This window comes from Salmo trutta, chromosome 8, assembly GCF_901001165.1.
Source record: "Salmo trutta chromosome 8, fSalTru1.1, whole genome shotgun sequence".
Taxonomy (NCBI): Eukaryota; Metazoa; Chordata; class Actinopteri; order Salmoniformes; family Salmonidae; genus Salmo; species Salmo trutta.
The window spans coordinates 15,985,952-16,005,820 of NC_042964.1; the positions used below are offsets into that span (position 1 = coordinate 15,985,952).

General features: G+C 43.9%; 1 protein-coding gene across 2 annotated transcripts in view; it reads left to right on the forward strand.

Annotated features, from left to right (window-relative positions):
• LOC115198266 (ATP-binding cassette sub-family A member 1) overlaps positions 1-19,869 on the forward strand; it is a 291,299-nt gene that overhangs the window by 144,347 nt on the left and 127,083 nt on the right. For both annotated transcript variants that reach the window (XM_029760119.1, XM_029760120.1), the window contains 3 exons: positions 219-332; positions 486-521; positions 2,410-2,549. In XM_029760119.1, the coding sequence (XP_029615979.1) occupies positions 219-332; positions 486-521; positions 2,410-2,549 (290 nt within the window). The remainder of the gene's footprint in view (positions 1-218; positions 333-485; positions 522-2,409; positions 2,550-19,869) is intronic.

The window sequence follows — 19,869 nt, forward strand, 5'->3', positions numbered from 1 at the left end:
AGCCCATCCACCGTTGAAGGCCCAGGAAGAATAAACTAATACCACGATATATCTTTATCATGTTGATGTGAGATATCATATCAAATGATTGATATTGTTACCCTCAGCTAGTAATATGACACTGTATAGGCCACAAGCGGTTGCTATTATTTCTGTATGGTATTCAAAACGGTAAATGGGTTATGCCAATACAACTGATCTTCTGTGTATTATTTTAGATAACAAAGCACCTTTGGTAAGAGACAAGACAAGAAGTTCAAGGGAATCCAAGCGGCAACGGCAAAGCCTGACCAATGTCGGGAACACTTCAGACAAAGTGACTGGGAAAAGTGGTATGTGCGTAATTACCTTTCAATAATATGAAAAATATATCAAATAAAAAATAGGCCTATTCTGAGGTAGAGACATGATGTGTTATTGCAAATTAATGGTAATGTTCTGTTTTCTTTATGCCCTCCCTGTCTAATGTTATGATCCAACTGAAGCTGAAGTGAAAGCCAAGTTCACAAGCAGAGTGGAGGGTACGTAAACCCGAGTTAAAATTTTAATAGGGATAGCCCTCTTTTTTCAAATTTTTGCCTAAAATGACATACCCAAATCGAACTGCCTGTAGCTCAAGCCCTGAAGCAAGGAAATGCATATTCTTGGTACCATTTGAAAGGAAACACTTTGAGGTTTGTGGAAATGTGAATTGAATGTAGGAGAATATAACACAATATATCTGGTAGTAGAAAATACAATGAAAAAAACAAACTTTTTTTTTTACCACCATCTTTGAAATGCAACAGAAAGGTCCCAAATCCAGCCATCACTCTGGTTGTAATTCAGTGTATGTGCAAAGTTTCAGATTGATAACTTGAAGTATGAGCAAGCTACATGACATTTAGTGTGAAGTCACCCAGGTACATTTGGGTAAATCGTGAAGGAGACATTTACATTTACATTACATTTTTCTGCAAGAATATCGTCAAATCTGTATACTTGGACTTTGATTTAGCTTTTCCAGTATTAGTAGCCATATTGTAAGTTCAACATTTGCAAAACACACAGTTTTCATAACTTCATAACTCTCCATATTCTTGTAACTTTGTCCAAAAGGAAAAGGCTTGCGGTCGCACAAGGTTAGCAGCAAAATTTTGCGACAGATACGGGGTTTCCGTATATTCCCGAAAAGCCCAGCTCATTGGCTATCTAGATTGGTGCTTATTTGACAAAGTTACAGTTAATCAAGTGAAGACCGCCCATGTCATCGGAGCGCCATGAATGTGACGCTCTCTGACCAAATTTGGTGTCCTATAGGATATACTAAAGTACACACCTAATGATATAGTGAAGTCTGGTTATGTTCTAGGATCTCTGAGGAATAAATACGAACGTGATTTGACTGGTTGAAACAACATTTAGGGTTAGATTTTCACAGGTTCCTTTCTTTGCAAAATTGATCGTGCATGCTATATGGACCTTTTTAGGATATGAAAAAGGATTTTATCTAACAAAACAACACTTCATGTTATCTCTTGGACCCTTTGGATGATAAATCAGAGCAAAATTTCAGAATGTAAGTACACATTTCACCCTCAGAGGTGAATTTATCAGACCTATCGTGGTGAACATAGTGTTTTGTTGTTAGGAGCTCTTCTTAAACAATAGCATGGCATTTTTTCACAGTAATAGCTACTGTAAATTGGACAGTGCAGTTATATTAACAAGAATTTAAGCTTTCCGATATAAGACACATGTACCAACATTTGTTGTTTCTCTAAAATCTGCAATCCTGGCACACGGCGCTGCATGATTTACAACTGTCCCATTGACGGGACGCCTATCCCTAAGAAGTTGGCACACACATTCATATGTTTTCACGAAGCCTCATTATTTGCTGCTCTCTGACAATTAACACTGGAGAAGACGCAAAAGGTCAGTCATTGTGACAGTTCTTGCTCCATTGTCTCCTTGGTTGGCAACAGAGTCAATTTGTCACACAGGTGCAGCTTTTCCACACACTTTCCATTTTGGAAAGCCAAACAAAATCCCATAGCCCTTTCAATTCATATTCCACGCAGGAGGTTTTCATTTTACACAATGCAATAGTATCAGAAAATGCCCATCTCCTTTACAGTTTCTTCCTGAGCAAGCCCACTTATGAAACACATTTTATTTCACAAATTACATATGCTTTGTTTCAAAAATACTTTTGTTGGACTTTTTAGACAGATAAGAGGCCACATTGCTTATTTTGTGGGGGGGTTTTTCTGAGAGAGGCTAACAAATTTTCATTCACTTCCTACAAACCTAAGATCCGAACAGATTGTCAGATGGTTTTCGTTCACTTCATGAACACTGTGTTGTACCTAAAATGCACTGAATCATCTGTGTTATTGTAGACATTTTGTATGCCCTCCATTTTAGATGTGGAGAGAGTGGCCAATGTGAATGGGAAGGGCTCCAGTGTGATAATGGGATGGGAACTAATCCGGAGACAATTCCTGGCCCTCTTCATCAAACGTTTCCACCACGCACGCAGGAGCCGCAAAGGCATCATTGCTCAGGTAATGACCACACACAAACCCCATAGTTCTCTACGCCTCTGTTCTCTATACCCTTAAGTGTAGTAGTGTCATGAAAAAATCCATTATATTGTAAAAAGAGGTGGCTACGTACCGTAGGGGGAAGTAGTTTGACAAATAGATTTGATAATACTACCAACTCTTCAATCTGTGGAGGAGAAAAATGAATGCTCAGTCCCTATGTATGCAACAAACCTAGAATGTATTATACGTTTCTTAAGGAAAGTGGATGTTTTATCTTATCTGAAGGGCTTATCTGTCTTATCTGCCAAGGAGATAGAGCCCGTCACAACTTTTAGAGATGCTCTGTAGTGTAAACTAAAATCTGTTTAGAACACACACACACACACCAGCTATGAGAACTTCCTGTCTCCCCTCATAACGGTTTCCACTTTAAATTAATAGGAACCTCAAAGGCAAAGAGATGTCTATGATTTTTTTTTGGTTTCGTTTTTTTTTCTAATTTGTTAGTATGCTAATAATGTGGTTTCATTAGTTATGTATCAAATAAGATTATCATAACAATTAGCTCGCTGGCAGATTGCTATTAGCCTGTAAAGTGTGTGTCCGTATCGTTTTGTGAGTTATTTTAATTTCGAGTCAGAACCAATACATGGTTATCTATTTACATGACACCTTACATTTACTTTTCATCAGAGATGATGGACAATTGTTGACGTACAAACTCAGATTTTCTGTTTCTTTGTAGTTTATTTGGAGCTCTGTTCCACTAATAATCATATTGATGCAAATCTTTATTCATAACACGTGTGTAGACATGGTGCAACCCCATCAGCGATGAATGATACCACGACATTGAATTAATTACACTCCAAAGGCACCATCATGAAGTACTCCACTCCACTTCTCCTATTCGCCCGTGTGCAAACCTACCACCTGCCGCATTCTAGAACACACTTCCCCTGTAACTCGCTGCAATACCGATCATACCATTAGTCACTGTCAATACCGGATGAGACTGTTTTGTTAGCGAGGGGAGGTGTGTGTGGAGTGAAAGTGTGTCCCAAATGGCATCCTATTTCCTATATAGTGCACTACTTTTGACTATGAGCCCTAATCCAAAGTAGTCCACTATAAAGGGAACAGGATTCCAATTGGGACGCAACCTTTGTTTCGTGGCTCCTCTCCTCCCTCCTTCTTCCTCTCGTTCCACCTCTCTTCCTGCCTATTCATGTCACTTGTGGGGCTGACAAAGGGCCTGACCGTCATGTAAACAGTTCCCATTGTTAGCTTATATGAATGTGGCGTGAGGTAGTCTCTTTAAACAGAGCCGGTGGGGAATTCAAAAGAGATGATGGCGTGAGACTCAAAAGGAAGTGATTTATGGGGACGAAAGTTAGGAGATGGACGGTTAAGGATGTGGACTTGAGGAAGTGGTAGGGAGGCAAGCTCTTGTGTCATGTGAGCCCAGGTGACTGAACGAACTCGACGTTCGTACCTGAGACTGATTGAGATGGCTTTTCGATAGGTTATCCCAGAGTTGTGTGTGGAAGCATTGTGCTTGATTCAAAATGGATGTCCTCTGCCTTCACTGCAGATGACCATCCTTCCAATGGATGCACATAGATATCATTCAGGGCCAGGCCTCTGTTTCCCAGAATGTTCATAGTGTTAAACTTTAGATTCTGTTGTTGGCATCAAAGCTGTTTCCTTAAAACCATTGTTGCACCCAAACGGATGAATACAATAGTCATGGTTCAAGTGACAGGGGGGCAAATCAAAGAATTTCAACATTGGGCACCCCCAAGACACATTTGGTACACTAAACAGTTAATGTATAAATTGAACACTGACGGTAGTTTGTGGCAAAGTGTACAGATATTTAGTCACACTTGTGTGTGCTATGCCAAACAATTGGCATTACAATTGGTATTACACTTCAAGAACAGTCATCGTAAAAACAAATAAATATTGAATGTGAGAAACCAGGCCCATGACACGGCAACTTTTACCCACAAAGAAAGAAAGTCTCTACTTCCTTATATAATTTTAAACTCATATTACATCGACAATTTCATTGAAAAGTGAATTCTGTCAATTTACAAGGTAGCTTACAGGGAATTGAAAGAACATAGTCTGGGTTTTATAATCTCCTACGACATTGACCTTCCAGTCGCTTTGTTCTACCGTTTCTCTATTTTCCTGTGATTCACTAGTCGGTTAATTGATGAGCTGAGCTGCACTCGGTGACTTCCTCTCAGATATGTAACCAATGGTAACAAGGTTACATCTGCTTAACTTGGTACGTAAAATAGCTTTCTGTGGTGTTCTGAAATGTTCCATCAATTGCTAACTAACTCTTATTAGTGATCAAATTAGCCTGTGTATTACAGTGAGTCTTTGTTATTAGCTGAATTAGTCTAATTTATTATCATTGTTGTTATTTCCGGTCAATTAACCTTGTTTATAATTTAAAGGCCAACATTGTATATTGTATAATGTGGAAGATTCAGAATTTAGCAGACGTTCTTATCCAGAGCAACTTACGGTTAGTGAATCCATCTTAAAACCTGTTGTGGATAGGGGGCAGTATTTTCACGGCCGGATGAAAAAAAACGTACCCGATTTAATCTGGTTACTACTCTTGCCCAGAAACTAGAATATGCATATAATTAGATTTGGATAGAACACACTCTAAAGTTTCTAAAACTGTTTGAATGGTGTCTGTGAGTATAACAGAACTCAAATGGCAGGCAAAAACCTGAGAAAATTCCAAGCAGGAAGTGGCCTGTCTGCGAAGTTGTAGTTCTCCTTTTGCTTCTCTATCGAAACTAAAGTATTTTTGGGGTTACGTGACACTTTCTAAGGCTTCCATTGGCTCTCTAAAGACTTCAGAAACCGGATTGAGGCGTCTCCTGTCTCTGGGCAGATAATAGCAGCTCAGTTTGTCAGTGGACTGCCTGGTGACAAAGAGATTGGAGATGCGTGTTCACGAGACCACGCCATTTTTTCTTTTCCTCTTTCAATGAATACAGCATTGTCCGGTTGAAATATTATCGCTATTTTACGAGAAAAACAGCATAAAAATTGATTTTAAACAGCATTTGACATGCTTCTAAGTACGGTAATGGAACATTTTAAATTTCTTTGTCTGGAAATGCGCTCGCGCATTACCCTTTGGATAATGACCTGAACACACAAACAAAACGGGGGTATTTGGACAAAACTATCGATTATTTGGAACAGAAACAACATTTGTTGTGGAAGTAGCAGTCCTGGGAGTGCATTCTGACGAAGAACAGCAAAGGTAATACAATTTTTCTAATACTAATTCTGAGTTTAGTGAGCACGAACTTGGCGGGTGTCAAAATAGCTAGCCCTGATGGCTGAGTTATGTACTCAGAATATTGCAAAATGTGCTTTCGCCGAAAAGCTATTTTAAAAACTGACATAGCGATTGCATAAAGGAGTTCTGTATCTATAATTCTTAAAATAATTGTTATGTATTTTGTCAACGTTTATCATGAGTAATTTAGTAAGTTCACCAGAAGTTTGCGGTGGGAATACGATTTCTGAACATCACATGCTAATGTAAAAAGCTGTTTTTTGATATAAATATGAACTTGATTGAACAAAACATGCATGTATTGTATAACATAATGTCCTAGGAGTGTCATCTGATGAAGATCTCTCCTTGTTTGGGCAGCGTTCGGCGATCGACGTCACCGGTCTTCTAGCCATCGCCGCTCCACCTTTCATTTTCCATTTGTTTTGTCTTGGTTTTCTGCACACCTGGTTCACATTCCCTCATCTGACTAAATGTATATTACCCTCTGTTCCCCCCATGTTTGTGTGTGGAATTGTTTGTTTGTTACGTGTGGTTCGCTTCAGGCTGGTTTGCGCCGGGTATGTCTTTGACCCGTGTGCTTTGTTTATTGTATCGTTTGTGTACCGCTGTTTTCCTTGGGCATGTTATCAACCATCTCTGCTCTCCTGCACCTGACTTACCTTTAACCAGTTGCGCACATTGTGACAGAATTCCACACATGTTATGGAGTCAGCAGGAGCAGGTACCCCTGTTGTAGGGGTCCATGAGCGCGTCCGGGAGCACACGGCGATGCTCCACCATCTTGGCGCCGTCATGGACCGCGTCGTCCAGACAATGGCCCGCTGGGAGAGACAGGGAGTCCCTCCAGCGCCCTCCCCAGCACAACAGGGGTGTCCACTACTCGCCTCTCCTGCACCCGGTCCCAGTGGGATTCGTCTCGCCCTTCCCAGGGAGTTTGATGGGACGGCGGCACGCTGCCAGGCGTTCCTGCTGCAGCTGGAACTGTATCTGGCGACCATCTATTCAGCTCCTTCAGGACGTGAGATTGTGTCCGCCCTCGTCTCGTGCCTCTCGGGGAAAGCCCTGAAGTGGGCCAACGCAATGTGGGTAGAAGGAGATGCAGTGCTGGACCACTTTGAGGAGTTCACCCGCCGCTTCCGGGCAGTCTTCAACCACCCTCCCGAGGGTAGAGCGGCGGGTGAATGTCTTTTCCACCTGAGGCAGGGGACGAGGAGCACCCAGGAGTTCACCTTGGACTTTTGGACCCTGGCCGCCGGAGCGGGATGGAACGACAGTGCCCTGATCGACCACTATCGCTGCAGCCTGTGCGAGGATGTCCATCGGGAGTTGGCCTGCAGGGACATCACCCTCACGTTTGATCAGCTGGTGGACCTGTCCATCCGGCTGGATAACCTGCTGGCTACCCTCGGACGTTCAGACGCAGCTCTGTCGGTTCCATCTCCCAGCACCACTGCTCCGGTGCCTATGGAGCTGGGAGGTGCTGTGCTCAGGGAGCCCGGAGGAGGGGCCTTCAAGTGCACTGTCGTGTCTTTGGCTATGCCGGATTAAGTGATATGACATGCTAACTTATAAAATTATTTCTCTGTAATTAATATTACCTGATTAAGCTAATCATGTAAATGTAATTAACTAGAAAGTCGGGGCACCACAGAAGAACGTTTATAGAGCTGTTATCTTCCGAATAAACTCTTAAAATACTTAGTAATATTTTACATCGATAGCAGTCAATATTAACCCTTATCTTATTTTCAGTCTCATAATGAAAGTTGTCAATTCTTCACGAACCCTGGCTAACAAGTTGAATCAGCAATACAAAATTGGGTTTAATTATTTATTTACTAAATACCTAACTAATCACACAGAATTACAAATACACAGAATACAAATGATGTCATACAGAAAACGCCCTGGTGAACGGAGCCTGTATCATGGCTGGTTACACAAAGGAAAGGGGGGTTGGGCTTGAATGAAAGGGCGGGAAGACTTAGGAACAAAGAAACAGCAGCTATGCTATCGTAAATACATTATCTTATGCATTCTAAATTACCGCCCATTTGGAAAAGGAAAATGCAATAAATATTTACTCTGAGCTGCGCTTCGGTAGATTGGTCGTAGATGCTGGCCGGGTTGGCCAACAGATCTTCCTGTAGTGGAAGAATGTCAATGGTGGTAACTTGGATACGTGGTGGTATCTTCGTCTGGTTGTTAGACTGGATCCGTCGTCCGTCCTTTCCTAGCCCACGTTAGCAGCGGCTAACTCAACGGCTAGGAAGTATCACTTCTGTAGTGAATAAGCTCAAAGTTCATACCAGTTCATACCATAGCTCACGCCGAGGTTGGCTTAGTTCTGTCCTTGATATGTGTCTGTCCTTCTAACGTAGAGGCTGCAGACCTCCCCTACTGGAACATGGTGAATGTATTTTCATCAAAGGCTTATATAGTGGAGAGGAGGGAAGGAGGTGTTTCATCGTTTATAACCCCATGTCTCTTCACAGGGTTGGGCCACTGATCGGGCAGGGCACTTTCCTTATGAAAACCCAATTTGTCTCATTTGGAAGCTAAAATTACATTTCATCTCCTAACAAACAATTTCAATATCAAACATTTCAATTGCATAACAATTCCATGTGACTCTGATAACTAGAGGGTGTATACTTTCTCAGGTACAGTTTATGTCGTCCTGTCATCAATCATAATGTCTCAGATAACAATGAACTGACATACATACTCATTACGTTATCAAGCATATTTCCAACTGGTTTTGTTATCAAACTATGGTTCCTTTTCCCCATTTGTTTGATGTTCCCAGACTCTCTATATTTAACACAGACTATTCAAGTCCTTCAGTAGGGTCAGAGAAAGAGGGGAAGGGAGAAAGGTATTTATGGGGGGGTCATAAACCTTACCCACAGGCCAACGTCATGACAGCACCATCTGTGGCCGCAGAGGGTATTCTGCCAGTCGGTGTCGGGTTGGTTCCTCTGGGGGTCGAGGCAGCAGGCAGGGCACTCTGGCATTACCCCAGGTGAGCCTACACCATTCTCATCCAGGGCCCTCTGTTGCCCACCTGTTTTTGCAAGTTAACTTCCTGAGTTTCCCCGCATTGCCAGCATACGGCGCTCGTCGATTCAGGTGCGGCTAGCAATTTCATAGACAGATCATTTGCCCATAGTTTAGGGATCCCCATTGTTCCAGTGGCTAAGCCCTTCCCAGTTCATGCCTTAGACAGTCGACCAATAGGGTCAGGGTTAATTAGGGAGGCCACCGTTCTCCTGGGCATGGTGATGCAGGGGGGTCACAAGGAGAGAATCAGTCTCTTCCTCATTGACTCTCCTGCGTTTCCCATGGTGCTAGGCCTACCCTGGTTAGCCTGTCATGACCCCACTGTTTCATGGCAATAGAGGGCTCTCACGGGGTGGTCGCGAGAGTGCTCGAGGAGGTGTTTAGGGGTTTCCGTTGGTGCTACTACGGTGGAAAGTCCAGACCAGGTCTCCACCATGCGCATTCCCCCCAAATATTCCCATTTGGCTCTCGCCTTCACCAAGAAGAAGGGGACTCAATTACCACCCCATCGTCTGGGGGATTGTGCGATAAACCTCCAGGTAGACGCCAAACTTCCCAGGAGTCACGTGTATCCCCTGTCACAGGCGGAGACGGCGGCTATGGAGACATACGTCTCCGAATCTCTGCATCAGGGGTACATTCAGTCCTCCACTTTACCTGCCTCCTCAAGTTTATTTTTTGTGAAGAAGAAGGAGGGAGGTCTGCGCCCGTGTATTGACTATCGAGACCTTAACCAGATCACTGTGAAGTACAGTTACCCGCTACCTCTCATAGTCACAGCAATTGAGTCAATGCACGGGGCGCGCTTCCTCACTAAACTAGATCTCAGGAGCGCTTACAACCTGCTGCGTATCCGGGAGGGATATGAGTGGAAGACAGCATTCAGTACCACCTCAGGGCATTATGAGTACCTCATCATGCCGTACGGGTTGGTGAATGCTCCGTCAGTCTTCTAAGCCTTTGTGGGCGAGATTTTCAGGGACCTGCATGGGCAGGGTGTAGCGGTGTATATCGATGAAATTCTGATATACTCTGCAACACGCGCCGAGCATGTGTCCTTGGTGCGCAAGGTGCTTGGTCGACTGTTGGAGCATGATCTGTATGTCAAGGCTGAGAAATGCCTGTTCTTCCAGCAGTCCTTCTCCTTCCTAGGATATCGCATTTCCACCTCAGGGGTGGAGATGGATAGTGACCACATTTCAGCCGTGCGTAATTGGCCGACTCCCACCACGGGTAAAGGAGGTGCAGCGTTTGTTAGGGTTTGCCAATTACTACCGGAGGTTTATCCGGGGTTTTGGTCAGGTAGCGGCTCCCATTACCTCACTGCTGAAGGGGGGCCCGGTGAGTTTGCAGTGGTCGGCTGAGGTGGACAGGGCTTTTGGTCACCTACGGGCTCTGTTTACCTCAGCTCCCGTGCTGGCGCATCCGGATCCCTCTTTGGCGTTCATGGTGGAGGTGGACGCGTCCGAGACTGGGATAGGAGCCATGCTCTCTCAGCGCTCGGGAACGCCACCGAAGCTCCACCCCTGTGCCTTCTTCTCGAAGAAGCTCAGCCTGGCGGAGCGAAACTATGATGTGGGGGACCGGGAGCTGTTGGCTGTGGTCAAGGCGTTGAAGGCGTGGAGATATTGGGTTGAGGGGGCTCAACACCCTTTTCTCATCTGGACTGACCACCGCAACCTGGAGTACATCCGGGCAGTGAGGAGACTGAATCCTCGTCAGGCAAGGTGGGCCATGTTTTTTACCCGTTTTGTTTTCACCATTTCTTTCAGACCAGGTTCCCAGAATGTTAAGGCAGACGCACTGTCCCGGCTGTATGACACAGAGGAGCGGCCCATGGATCCTACCCCCATACTCCTGGCCTCCTGCCTGGTGGCACCGGTAGTATGGGAGCTGGATGCGGACATTGAGAGGGCGTTACGTGCAGAGCCTGCTCCCCTCCAGTGTCCCACTGGGTGTCTGTACGTGCCGTCTGCTGACCGTGACCGGCTGATCTATTGGACCCACACGTCACCCTCCTCTGGTCATCCAGGCATCGGTCAGACGGTGCGCTGTCTGAGTGGGAAGTACTGGTGGCCCATCTTGGCCAAGGACGTGAGGGTTTATGTTTCATCCTGCTCGGTGTGCGCCCAGGTTAAGGCTCCTAGGCACCTGCCCAGAGGTAAGCTACACACCTTACCCGTTCCACAACGGCCTTGGTCGCACCTGTCGGTCGATTTCCTCACCGGTCTTCCTCCCTCACAGGGTAACACCATGATCCTGGTCGTTGTGGACCGTTTTTCCAAGTCCTGCCGTCTCCCTACGTCCCTACAGACTGCGGAGGCCTTGTTCACACACGTCTTCCGGCACTACGGGGTGCATGAGGATATAGTGTCTGATCGGGGTCCCCAGTTCACTTCGAGGGTCTGGAGGGCATTCATGGAATGTCTGGGGGTCTCGATCAGCCTTACCTCGGGTTTTCACTCCGAGAGTAATGGGCAGGTGGAGAGAATGAACCAAGATGTGGGTAGGTTTCTGAGGTCTTATTGCCAGGACCGGCCAGGGGAGTGGGCGGCGTTCGTGCCCTGGGCCGAGATGGCTCAGAACTTGCTGCGCCACCCATCTACTAACCTCTCCCCATTTAACATTTACATTTAAGTCATTTAGCAGACGCTCTTATCCAGAGCGACTTACAAATTGGTGCATTCACCTTATGATATCCAGTGGAACAACCACTTTACAATAGTGCATCTAAATCTTTTAAGGGGGGGGGGTTGAAGGATTACTTTATCCTATCCCAGGTATTCCTTAAAGAGGTGGGGTTTCAGGTGTCTCCGGAAGGTGGTGATTGACTCCGCTGTCCTGGCGTCGTGAGGGAGCTTGTTCCACCATTGGGGTGCCAGAGCAGCGAACAGTTTTGACTGGGCTGAGCGGGAACTGTGCTTCCTCAGAGGTAGGGAGGCGAGCAGGCCAGAGGTGGATGAACGCAGTGCCCTTGTTTGGGTGTAGGGCCTGATCAGAGCCTGAAGTTACGGAGGTGCCGTTCCCCTCACAGCTCCGTAGGCAAGCACCATGGTCTTGTAGCGGATGCGAGCTTCAACTGGAAGCCAGTGGAGAGAGCGGAGGAGCGGGGTGATGTGCATACTGGGGTACCAGCCGGTTCTGGCACCTTGGCATCAGAGTCGGACCGAGGCTCTTGCGGTGGACGACTGGTTCAGGCACGCGGAGGAGACCTGGGACGCCGCCCATGTTCACCTCCAGCGGGCTGTGCTGTGCCAGAAGGCCAGCGCAGACCGTCACCACAGGGAGGCTACGGTGTTCGCACCTGGAGACCGGGTCTGGCTCTCGACCCGAAACCTGCCCCTCCGCCTGCCCTGCCGGAAGCTGGGGCCGTGGTTTGTGGGGCCATTTAAAGTCCTGAGGAGAATGAACGAGGTTAGTTACCGGTTACAGCTTCCCCCCGATTACCGTATTAACCCCTCGTTCCATGTGTCTTATCCTCAGGCCGGTGGTGGCTGGCCCGCTTCAAGAGTCTGAGATGCGGGAGGTTCCTCCACCCCCTTTGGACATCGAGGGGGCCCCAACGTACACCGGTCTTCTAGCCATCGCCGCTCCACCTTTCATTTTCAGTTTGTCTTGTCTTGGGTTCCCACACACCTGGTTCACATTCCCTCATCTGACTAAATGTATATTACCCTCTGTTCCCCCCATGTCTGTGTATGAAATTGTTTGTTTGTTACGTGTGGTTCGCTTCAGGCTGGTTTGCGCCGGGTATGTGTTTGACCCGTGTGTTTTGTTTATTGTACCGTTTGTGTACTTTGTGCGTTATCGCTGTTTTCATTGGGCATGAATAAAGTGCGCCTGTTATCACCCATCTCTGCTCTCGTGCACCTGACTTACCTTCAACCAGTTGCGCACATCATGACAATGACATCCTGGCATTTAATGCATAATACATTTTCTCAATTTCACAAACAGTGAGGGAAAAAAGTATTTGATCCCCTGCTGATTTTGTAGGTTTGCCCACTGACAAAGAAATTATCAGTCTATAATTTTATTTGTAGGTTTAGCTGAACAGCGAGAGACAGAATAACAACAAAAAAATCCAGAAAAACACGTCAAAAATGTTATAAAATGATTTGCATTTTAATGAGGGAAATACGTATTTGACCCCTCTGCAAAACATGACTTAATACTTGGTGGCAAAACCCTTGTTGGCAATCACAGAGGTCAGACGTTTCTTGTAGTTGGCAACCAGGTTTGCACACATCTCAGGAGGGATTTTGTCCCACTCCTCTTTGCAGATCTTCTCCTAGTCATTAAGGTTTCGAGGCTGAAGTTTGGCAAATCGAACCTTCAGTTCCCTCCACAGATTTTCTATGGGATTAAGGTCTGGAGACAGGCTAGGCCACTCCAGGACCTTAATGTGCTTCTTTTTGAGCCACTCCTTTGTTGCCTTGGCCGTGTGTTTTGGGTCATTGTCATGCTGGAATACCCATCCACGACCCATTTTCAATGCCCTGGCTGAGGGAAGGATGTTCTCACCCAAGATTTGATCGTACATGGCCCCGTCCATCGTCCCTTTGATGTGGTGAAGTTGTCCTGTCCCCTTAGCAGAAAAACACCCCCAAAGCATAATGTTTCCACCTCCATGTTTGACGGTGGGGATGGTGTTCTTAGGGTCATAGGCAGCATTCCTCCTCCTCTAAACACAGCGAGTTGAGTTGATGCCAAAGAGCTCCATTTTGGTCTCATCTGACCACAACACTTTCACCAGTTGTCCTCTGAATCATTCAGATGTTCATTGGCAAACTTCAGACGGGCATGTATATGTGCTTTCTTGAGCAGGGGGACATTGCGGGCGCTGCAGGATTTCAGTCCTTCACGGCGTAGTGTGTTACCAATTGTTTTCTTGGTGACTATGGTCCCAGCTGCCTTGATATCATTGACAAGATCCTCCCGTGTAGTTCTGGGCTGATTCCTCACCCTTATCATGATCATTGCAACTCCACAAGGTGAGATTTTGCATGGAGCCCCAGGCTGAGGGAGATTGACAGTTCTTTTGCGAATAATCGCACCAAATGTTGTCACCTTCTCACCAAGCTGCTTGGTGATGGTCTTGTAGCTCATTCCAGCCTTGTGTAGGTCTACAATCTTGTCCCTGACATCCTTGGAGAGCTCTTTGGTCTTGGCCATGGTGGAGAGTTTGGAATCTGATTGATTGATTGCTTCTGTGGACAGGTGTCTTTTATACAGGTAACAAGCTGAGATTAGGAGCACTCCCTTTAAGAGTGTGCTCCTAATCTCAGCTCATTTTCTGTATAAAAGACACCTGGGAGCCAGAAATCTTTCTGATTGAGAGGGGGTCAAATACTTATTTCCCTCATTAAAATGCAAATCAATTTATAACATTTTTGACATGTGTTTTTCTGTTCAAATAAACCTATCATTAAAATTATAGACTGATCATTTCTTTGTCAGTGGGCAAACGTACAACATCAGCAGGGGATCAAATACTTTTTTCCCTCACTGTACATTAAAAAAAATATTCACATGCCCAAAATGCCTACTATTTAGAACGCTAGTACGGGTATTTGGACACTACCAATATCACAGTCATAGTAAGTACATTTTTTTCCTGATAAAAGTAGTTATAAGCCAAGTCAGTGTTGGAAAGAAAAGACAAGTTTGAGTGTTAGGGTGGATTGAGAACATGTTGGCATGAATATGATGCATATCAAAATCCCTGTTGATGGCATAGAATTAAATATTACACTGTTAATAGTGTATCATATACCGCTATGGTTGATGGTCTGTTTTATGTGTAGGTCGGTGTACATATTAGGACATATGCTACATCAGATATTTTAAGATTAGCATTTAGCATGTTGGATGCAGTTTTCTTTTGGATGTCTGATGCAGCATGTACGACCTAATATGTGCACCGCACAGGCCCTGTGCATTTCTCATGCAATTGAATAGGCAAGCTAGTTGCTTCACAAAAACATATGTTTGACCAAATACAATGCTATTTCTCTGTAAACAAATTAACAACAGACTTTCAGCATGCTTATAGAGAAGGGCACTCAACATGTACTGCACTGACACAAATGACTGATTGACTGGTTGAAAGAAATTGCTAATAAGAAGATTGTGGGAGCTGTACTGTTAGATTTCAGTGCAGCCTTTGCTATTATTGACCCTAACCTATAGTTGAAAAAACTTAGGTGCTATGGCTTTTCAACCTCTGTCATATCGTGGATTCAGACCTATCTATCTAATAGAACTCAAAGGGTTTTCTTGAATGGAAGTGTCTCTAATGTCAAACATGTAAAGTGTGGTGTACCGCAGGGCAGCTCTCTAGGGCCTCTACTCTTTACTATTTTACCAATGACCTGCCACTGGCATTAAACAAAGCATGTTTGTTCATGTATGCTGATGATTCAACCATATACGCATCAGCAACCATAGCTAATGAAGTCAGTGAAACCCTTAACAAAGAGTTAGTCTATTTTGGGATTGGTGGCCAGTAATAAACTGGTCCTGAACATCTAACATCTTAACTAAGAGCATTGCATCTGGTACAAATCACTCCCTAAGTGCTAGACCTCAGCTGAATCTGGTAATGAATGGTGTGGCTGTTGAACAAGTTGACTAAATTACTTGGCGTTACCTTAGATTGTAAACTGTCATAGTCAAAAGGTATAGATTCAATGGTTGCAAAGATGGGGAGAGGTCTAGCTGTAATAAAGAGATGCTCTGCTTTTTTGACACCACACTCCTAAAAGCAAGTTCTGCAGGCTCTAGTTTTGTCTAATCTTGATTGTCCACTCTTGTGGTCCAGTGCTGCAAGGAAAGACCTAGTTAACCTCTCTGGGAAATGTGGGATGCTAGCGTCCCACCCGTGGGACACACTATTCAACAGCCAGTGAAATAGCAGGGCGGCAAATTCAAAACAACAAAAATCTCATAATTCAAATTTCTCAAACATACAAATATTATATCCCATTTTAAAGATACACTTCTCGTTAATCCAACCACATTGTCCGATTTCAAAAAGGCTTTACGGCGAAAGCATAACATTAGATTATGTTAGGACAGCGCCGAGACAAGAAAAACCACACAGCCATTTTCCAAGCAAGGAGAGGCGTCACAAAAAACAGAAATACAGCTAAAATGAATCACTAACCTTTGATGATCTTCATCAGATGGCACTCATAGGACTTAATGTTACACAAAACATGTATGTTTTGCTCGATAAAGTTCATATTTATTTCCAAAAACCCCATTTTACATTGGCGTGTAATGTTTAGAAATGTTTTGCCTCCCAAAACTTCCGGTGAATGAGCACATCAATTTACAGAAATACTCATCATAAACGTTGATAAAATATTAAACTGTTATTCAAAGAATTATAGATACACTTCTCCTTAATGCAACCGCTGTGTCAGATTTCAAAAAAACTTTACAGTGAAAGCACACTTTGCAATAATCTGAGTAGAGCGCTCAGACAACAACAACAAGCAATACAGATACCCGCCATTTTGGAGTCAACTAAAATCAGAAATAGCATTATACATATTCACTTACCTATGATGATCTTCATCAGAATGCACTCCCAGGAATCCCAGTTCCACAATAAATGTTTGTTTGGTTCGATAAAGTGCATAATTTATGTCCAAATACCTCCTTTTTGTTGGCGCATTTAGTCCACTACTCCAAATGCAGGAAGCGCGCGCAAAATGTCACGACGAAAAGTCAAAAGAAGTTCTATTTACGTTCATAGAAACATGTCAAACGATGTATAGCATCAATCTTTAGGATGTTTTTATCATAAATCTTCAGTAATATTCCAACCGGACGATTCCTTTGTCTTCAAAAAAGAAAAGGAACACAGTTAACTCTCACGGGAGGGTGCGCCACTGAACTCATGTCATTCTCTCAGTCATCTGACTCCAGGACCTCTTATTCTCTCCCCAGTCACAGTAGAAGAATGAAACAACGTTCTAAAGACTGTTGACATCTAGTGGAAGCCTTAGGTGAAAATGTGCAAAATGACCCCACAGACACTGTATACTGGATAGGGAATCACTTGAAAAACTACAAACCACTTCCTGGTTGGATTTATTCTCAGGTTTTTGCCTGCCATATGAGTTTTGTTATACTCACAGACATCATTCAAACAGTTCTAGAAACTTCAGAGTGTTTTCTATCCAAATCTACTAATAATATGCATATCCTACCTTCTGGGCCCGAGTAGCAGGCAGTTTAATTTGGGCACGTTATTCATCTGAATTTCCGAATACTGCCCCCTGTCACCAAGAAGTTAAGCTGCAGCTGGCCCAGAACAGAGCGGCACATTTTGCTCTTAATTGTAATCAGAGGGCTGATATAAATACTATGCATGTCTCTCTTGGCAAAGAGTTGAGGAGAGACTGACTGCAACACTTCTTCTTTTTATAAGAAACATTAATGTGTTGAAAATCCCAAATTGTTTGCATAGTCAACTTACACACAGCTCTAACACACACACTTATCCCACCAGACATGCCACCAGGGGTCTTTTCATAGTCCCCAAATCCAGAACAAATTCAAGAAAACGTACAGTATTATATAGAGCCCTTATTGCATGTAACCTCCTTCCATCTCATATTGCTCAAATAAACAGCAAACCTGGTTTCAAAAAGCAGATAAAGAAACACCTCGTGGCACAATGCCTTTCCCCTGTTTGACATAGATAGTATGTGTGTATGCATTGATATGTTGGCTACGTGTGCCTTTTTAAAAATGTACTGTGTTTTGTTCTGTCCTTGAGCTGTTCTTGTCTAATGATGTTCTGTATTATGTAATTCTGTATTATGTTTCATGTTTTGTGTGAACCCCAGGAAGAGTAGCTGCTGCTTTTGCAAATGCTAATGGGATCCTAATAAAATACCAAATACCAAATATGCCAACTAGCCAGTCTGCCCTCAAATTAAATGTAATAAAATTAATCCGTTTTTTTTACAGTGAATCTGAAAACACTATAATTGTGTTTTGGTGTTTGTAGCCATGTAAATATATTATCTTCTTTGTTTCACCAAATTTGAGCGTGTGGTTAACTCGTAGTCTGTGGAGAACATTGTGAACTTAATGACTTTTCTCTATTGTTTGGCGTGTGTTCACAGAAAAAATACTACCAGCTGCCACACACAATTACAGTCCGAGAGAAAGTGTGTGTGTTCGGGATTATCTCATTTAGAGGCTTTTCAGTTGTCGCAGACTATTATTTTAGCGGCGCCCGCATTTACATAGAACTCTGCGGTAAATATAGCATTTTTCATTTGTATTGTACTGTATGAATGGGCTCCGGAAATTGCAGCATGTAATTAATTAAGTTCATCAAACCTCGTTCTTCAGTGGAGTATCTAGCAGTACAAGTGTTTAAACATTAAAGATATTGTCCATTCTGTCTATGACCTTTTTGTCAGCTCCAAGAATGGAAATGAAAAGGGAACATTTTACATGGAGGAGAGAAAAGGGGGGAAGTCGTGGTGGCAGGAAAAGAGAACAGCGCAAAATGAATTATGCCTAAGTAGGCGGCAGTTGACAAAGCAAGTGTTTGAAAGTGTTTAATCATACTCCTTACACATGCAAGGCAGCCAAAACAAGTAAACGGCACGCATTATAATTGATGAGGGTATAAAAACGTTTGGTCTCATGTCTGATTGTGTGCATCACTTTCATTGTGGATTATAACGGAGAGGGTGCGGGTGATGATGGGGTAGGGGTGGAATGATGTTACTACAGTAGCGTTGGATGTTATGAATTCACCTCCCCATGTCTTCCACACCAACGCAAGCACACATGCATATGCAAATGCACGACACAAGACAGATGTATGCAATCATACACCACATGTCCACATGCACACACGATTTATATGCAGTGTGCTCCAAAATTATTGGATCCCTTGGTAAAGATGAGTTAAAAAGACAATAAAATGAATATACTGAGCATCAAAAACATGGGAAAATTATATTATTCTAAAACATTTTATGAGATTGGAGAACACATTGGGAGAGATCTTACACCATTCCTCCATACATAATCTTTCCAGATCCTTGATATCCTTTGTCTGCGCTTATGGACTACGCTCTTCAATTCAAACCACAGGTTTTCAATGGGGTTGAAGTCCAGAGGGCGAGATAGCCATTGCAGAATGTTGATTTTGTGTTCAAGCAATTTGTGGGGTGAATTTTGATGTGTGCTTAGGGTTATTGTCTTGCTGGAAGATTCACTTGCGGCCAAATTTCATCCTCCTGGCAGAGGCAGCCAGGTTTTTGGCAAAATACTTGGTAAAGTTCATGATGCCGTTGACCTTAACAAGTGTCCCAGGACCAGTGGAATCAAAATAGCCCCATACCATCAAAGATCCACCACCATATTGCACAGTAGTGATGAGGTATTTTCTGCCTATGCATTGTTCTTTCCAAGGCCAAACCCACCATAGCAGATTTGTGGTAATGATACTTAGTTTGAATTGATTTGTATGTATGCAGTCCAGTACAGCACATTCCACTCTGGATGAAAGCACATGACAAGTGAAAAGACAAATTATCATCTTCATCCCCAATCGCTCCCAGCGTTTGCTAATTGGATTGCGCAATAACACTTCAATTGCTCCCTCAAGGGAGCCTCGGTCGGACACATGAAACTACACCCCTTTTCTGATTCTGCGGGGGAAATGTTTCATTTGGTTGGCTGGTGAAAGTAGTATTGTAACACATACGACTTTAGATATCCCACTACAAGAAAAAGGGGGATACCTAGTCAGTTGTATAACTGAATGCTTTCAACTGAACTGTGTCTTCCGCAGTTAACCCAACCCCTCTGAATCAGAGAGGTGCGGGTGGCTGCCTTAATTAACATACTGTACACATCATCAGCGCCCAGGGTACAGTGGGTTAA